We start from the raw sequence: 6,000 nt of genomic DNA on the forward strand, positions 1-6,000 counted from the left end.
TGTCAGCATCTTGTTTCAAAAGGATTAAAGATTACTGCTGCTAGGAGGTGATCGTAAGATCATAGACCTATGCTCAAAAGTTCTGAAAAGTCATCAGGTACAATCCTTCCATTTTATAGATAAGGAAACTAAATCCCAGATAGGTTATGTGACTTACCCAGGGTGATATAGTAAGGGTCTTATGTGAGAATATGAACCCAAGCTTTCTGGACTACAAATCCAACACATTATTCTTTAATAATGCCCTGTGTGAATGATCCTGCTCTTCTGGCTTTTTCCCTGCTTAAGAGTCAAGCATGTTAATTTTCCTCCCAGTTAGTAATTCTGCCAGCATGAGGTGAATAGAGTGAATCATTATATGTTTATGAAATATACAGAAATATTACATATAAATATATATATAACATAAAAAGCAAAATGTAACAGTAAAACAAAATTTTATCATATTAAATAATGCATCTTATTAAATATAAAATTAGTTTAATAAAATTTATTTTGTGATATTTTGCTATTAATATAATTGGTTATATTTGTTTGATATATTATACATATATTTATGTGATTGTGTGCATATTTCTACATGCATATACATATAACATCTAACTGTTCTGGGTTTTTCTTTATCTGAAAAATAAAGGGATTGGACTGGGTGAACTCAGGTTCCTTCCAGTTCTAAATCTATAATCTCATGTTTCTGTTGACTATTCTAATATAAAGCAAAAAAGTGGTAACTGCTATTTTAGAATTATGAAGTATCTATTATAGGGGAAAATTATAGGGGTTCAGATGATGGAGAAAACAGAACTTTGTTCTCATTTTGCTTCGATTGTTCTTCATCATAAAGATTTTTCAAATTGAAAGGGGAAGAACAAAATTAAGAAGTTCAAGTCCTCAATAAATGAGAATGATATAAAGATTATAGAACTGTTTAAATGAATTCAGGCTTTCATGTCCCAATGAATTCCAGAGTTCATACAGAATTTTCATTTTATCACAGAGCTATTTTTGTTAATATTTAAGACAACAGGCAAAAAAGTGAGGTCCCACAAATATTTTCAAAGGGATAAAAAAAATTTTTTAGAGATTATAAAGCAGTGAGTTTAATGTAAATCCCCTAGCAAAATTCTGGAGTATTATTCAGTGGATATTTTAGGAGCATATTAGAAACACAAACCATGTAACAAAATTATTTTGGAGATGACTGATAAAAAATGTGGCCCAGATCATAATTAGTTGGATGCATAGTAAGATGCCACTAGCCTGAACTATTTAAGAAAATTTAACTATTTATCAAACTATCTAAGAGAACCCCACCCTAGAGACTAGTGAAAACTCACCTAAAATCATTACTCAATGATTCTTGCCTGCACCTTGCACCTCCTCCTACCCCATCCCCATGATTCTGGGCCTATATTTCAAGCTCTATTCCTTGCCTTCCATTGCTTGGTCTCTTATTCTTCTCAACTCAGCCCCCTTAACTATGTGAAAGCTACCCTCTCATTCCACTGTGCTTTCTAGAATGCCTGACCCAGAATCAAACTTAAATATTTTCCTTTACCTTTTCCTACCTTCTTTCTTGCTGTCACTGAGACCTGGCTCCCTCTTGATGGCACAATCTCCTTCGGCACCATTTCCAGCCCTGGTTGCATTTTCACTCATCTTTTTAATTCTCTGGGTGAGATCATGGGCTTGTTCCCCAGGTTCACCCTCCTCTCCACCATCATTCAGGATCTGGAGTTCACTCAATCCATTGCTACCATTCAATCAAAATTCCAATAGCTGTTGTCCTCTGACCTTCAGGCACTCCCCCCCCCCTTTTTTTTCCTGTCTCACAGTCTTTCTTCAATTCTTGTTGTATATGAGGGGACTTCAACAAGCATTTTGAAACTCACTCAAACCTCAAACTATAAACGTAAAGTTCCTCATTTTTTATGACCAACTTCCTCACTCTCACAGTTACACACAATGACCATCATCCACAATTGTACCACTTCTACATTCCTTTATCTTACCACAATCTACTGTTATTCTCTCTCTCCCTCTTGGCTTTTTAAGTCCTAATTTTAAGCCCTATTCCTCACCAATCTCCAATTTCTCCACTCATTTTTTCCTAGGCCATTACCTCTGCATTTCCTACATCACTTCCCTTTTTCATCTTTCAACCTTTATTATCTGATCTTGCTATGCCAAACATCAGCCATGGCTCATTTCTACCATCCACTGTTTTTACTCCTATACAAGTACTACTGAATGAAGTCAAGAAAAAAAATTATAAAACTATGTCAACTGGGGCCAATACAAATTTATATTGCTATTCTATTCCTTTGGGGGAGCAGTATAATTATTTTTGTTTATTGTTTATATGTAATGGGGTTGTTGTTATTTCAAATGAACTAGTAAATATTTTTAAGCCTTATCAGTTTTATTTTCTAATAAGATAATTATTGATAGATAAATTCCAGGTAAACAAAAGCTCTTTAGTGTCCTCGTTTATTTAATCGGTGTTAAGGGGTCTTAAGGCCCAAAAGTTTGAAAACAGCTGTTCAGTAAGGATAGTCCATTATGTCTTGTCACTTTGCTAATATCTGTGATTATGCCTCTGACTAGGACCTAAACAGGATGTCAAAGCTGCTAGAGACTTCATCTTGAAGCTTTATCAAGACCAAAATCCAGACAAAGAGAAAGTTATCTATTCCCACTTCACATGTGCTACAGACACAGAAAATATCCGCTTTGTGTTTGCTGCAGTCAAAGACACTATTCTACAGTTAAATCTGAGGGAATTCAACCTTGTTTAAAGGCTGCACTCTCCTTTCTGCGATGAGAAAAGGGTGGGCTTTTGGCAGCTTCTTGGTTTATTCTGCAAATGCTTTTCACATTCTTCTGTTACTGCCCTACCCATTACATTGTGACTCAGAGGTAACCAGTTTCCTTTGAAACACACAAGTCTGAGCACCAAATTCACCACATTTACTTAATAACTGTTATGGATTCAGAGGAATAAAAAAATGGGTGATGGAGCTTGGAGGAAAGTATTCAAAAGTTTACTGATGCCTTTAAAAAATTTTAAATCTGACACTTTTTATGATAATTTAAAAATCATGACTGAGATTCTTTTGTGCATGAATTTTGAATTTAACTATATTTAAAACAAATATTTTGTAGAACTCTGTTTAAAAAACTCAATTGTTCCTTTTTTCAGTGCATTTAAAGATAACCATTTATAATCATATAACATCCAACTTTTAATCAAAGTTGCCTTGTACCATATATCCATGCTCTTAGGATCGTAGGAAAATGACTGGAGGCAGACTTAGCATCTGAGTAGATATGAAGCATCATATTAAAATTTACAGTTTTTCTTCTTGATATGTTGAAGCAATTTTTTTGTAAAATTTAAAGAGATTGTTTTAAAATTCTTGAATATAAAGTTTGAGAGCAAGCCAAAAAGACAACTTTATGCTTTAATAAACTGAATTCATTATAAATATAAACTGATATAAGAATAAAAATATTGTTACCAAAGCTGACATCTGTTAAATGGGCTTGGGAAATACCACATTTTAAAAAAAAAATAAAAAGATACTTGTGTTTATTACTGGCAAATAATATACATTTGGTTAATTGTATATAGCACTGACTTATGAAATTATGATTGATCAAACAAATCATACAAATGATAATATATAATATCTACAAGGATTATGTGGAGACTAGAAATTTGCTGTCAGATTGTTGACTTCTACATGGTGGACTTCCTAAGAATATAACAATCCTATATAACAATATAACAACAATACTTATACTGATTGTTTTGTGACTTTTTATTATGATTTTTTGAATATTCATATCTAATATTCCAAAGAAAATAAGTCAGTGAGGACTTATGTCTAGCCTATATCTATCACTTTCCTAATCAAGTTTGTGATAAGTTAGCATTAAGGTCCAAGAGCAGCAGCCAGTCTGCAACAGGGCTCTGCAACAGGGCTCTGCACCTGGGGCAATCTATTAGCAAGGCTACACCTCTAACACAAGTCAACAACTGAACCCTGACCCCACTGCTAATCAGAAGAGAAGCCCTGCCTCAGGGGTGGCCAAAAGCAAGCCTCTTTCCTGGGACCTACCACAGAAAGACCCTTTTTCCACAGCAACTCATCAGCAGGGCCCCACTTACTGGGGTCAGCAATAAAATCTCCTCTAGAGGCAGCCAACCAGAAAGACTGACATGCCCGGGGAGGCCAACACCCCATAAGCTAAGTCCTGAAACCCAATGAAAGCCAACTGTAAGACTCAGAGTCCAACTCTCACTTAAAAACATTAAGTTCCAAAATAGAGTCAGGAGAAAAATGAGCAAAACTCAAAAAAGGGGGGATTCTCTATCGAAAGTTACTGTGATAACAGGAAGGATCAAGACATAAATTTAGAGGACAACAATGTCAAAATGGCTACATGTGAGGTCTCAGGTTAAAAAAGAATTCCTGGAAGAGCTCAAAAAAAGAATAGAGAAGTAGAAAAACATTTGGGAGAAAACATTAGGGTAATTAAAGAACTGTGATAAAAAGAGTCAATGGCATAGGAAAATAACTCCCTAAAAAAAGATGGCCAAATGGAAAAGGAATTATAAAAGCTCACTGAAGAAAATTCCTTAAAAATTAGAATTGAATAAGTAAAAATTAATGATTCTATGAGATATCAAGATGCAATAGAAAGCAAAAAACAACTGACCTAGAAAATAGATCCAGGAGAGATAATACAAGAATTATTGTACTACCTGAAAGCCCTGATCAAAAAACAAAAAAAAAAGCCTGAACAACATTTTCAAAGAAATTATCAAAGAAAATCACCCTGATATTTTAGAATAAGAGGGAAAAAGATAAATTCAAAGAATCTACCAATCACTTCCTGAAAGAGATCCCAAAATGAGGGTTCCCCAGAACATGACAGATCAAGAAGTATCACAAGCAGTCAAAAAGAAATAATTCAAATACCATGGAGTTACACTCAGTATTACAAAGGATTTGTTAGCTTCCAAATTAAAGAACCAGAAGCCTTGGAATATACACTGGAAGGCAAAGGAGTTAGGATTACAACCAAGAATCACATACATAGCAAAAGGGAATATAATCTTTCAGAGGAAAAATGGATATTTAACAGGATTTTAAACATTTCTAATTAAAAGACTAGAGCTGAATAAAACAATTTGACCTCCAAATATAAGATTCAAGGGCAAAAGGGTTTAGAAAAAGGGTAAAGAAGAGAAAACATAAGGAATTTTAATTAGGTTAAATTGTTTATATTTCTATATGACAAGATAATATTTGTAATTCATCTTTATTACTATAAGAGTAGTTACAAGTACATGTAGCCAGAGGGGTGTGGATATGAAGTAATTTTGATGGGATACTCCAAAAAATAAAATAAAAGGGTGAGAAAGAAAACTGAACTGAAAGGAAGGGGGAGATTGAATGGGGCAAATTATCCTACATAAAAGAGACGTGAAAAAGTTGTTATAATGAAAGGGAAGATGGTGGGGGGGGGTATAGAGGGGTGGGCACACAAAGCTTAAACCTTGATCTCATTAAAATTGGTTCAAAGAGGAAATAATGTACATACTCAGTTGGATAGAGAAATCAGTCTTACTATAAGGAAATTAAATGGATGGGGATGACACAAAGGGTAGGAGGGATTGATAAAAGGAAAGATACACTGAGGAAGGAGGTGATCAGAAGGAGTAAGGGTAGGGAGGAGTAAGTGAAAAACAGTATGGAGATGAAATATACAGTTATTTATCATAACTATAAATGGTAATGGAATAAATTCACCCATAAAATTAAAGTCGATAGCAGATTGGATTAAAAAACAGAATTCTACAATATGTTGTTTACAAGAAACACATCTGAAGCAAAGAGATACACAGAGGACAAAAGTAAGGAGGTGGAGCAGATTCTATTATTATTCAGTTGAAGCAAAGAAAACAGATAGCAATCATGATCTCAGATA

The 6,000-nt window shown here is 34.2% G+C and overlaps 1 protein-coding gene across 1 annotated transcript in view; it reads left to right on the top strand.

The window, feature by feature from the left end:
• The window catches only part of LOC141495412 (guanine nucleotide-binding protein subunit alpha-14), a 408,685-nt gene extending 404,823 nt beyond the window's left edge, over window positions 1-3,862 (top strand). Inside the window, exon 7 of the mRNA XM_074196702.1 lies at window positions 2,608-3,862. Coding sequence (XP_074052803.1) covers window positions 2,608-2,798 — 191 coding nt within the window. The 3' untranslated portion in view covers window positions 2,799-3,862. The remainder of the gene's footprint in view (window positions 1-2,607) is intronic.
• Window positions 3,863-6,000: the final 2,138 nt, after the last annotated feature.

The sequence above is a fragment of the Macrotis lagotis genome, chromosome 8 (assembly GCF_037893015.1).
Source record: "Macrotis lagotis isolate mMagLag1 chromosome 8, bilby.v1.9.chrom.fasta, whole genome shotgun sequence".
NCBI lineage: Eukaryota > Metazoa > Chordata > Mammalia > Peramelemorphia > Peramelidae > Macrotis > Macrotis lagotis.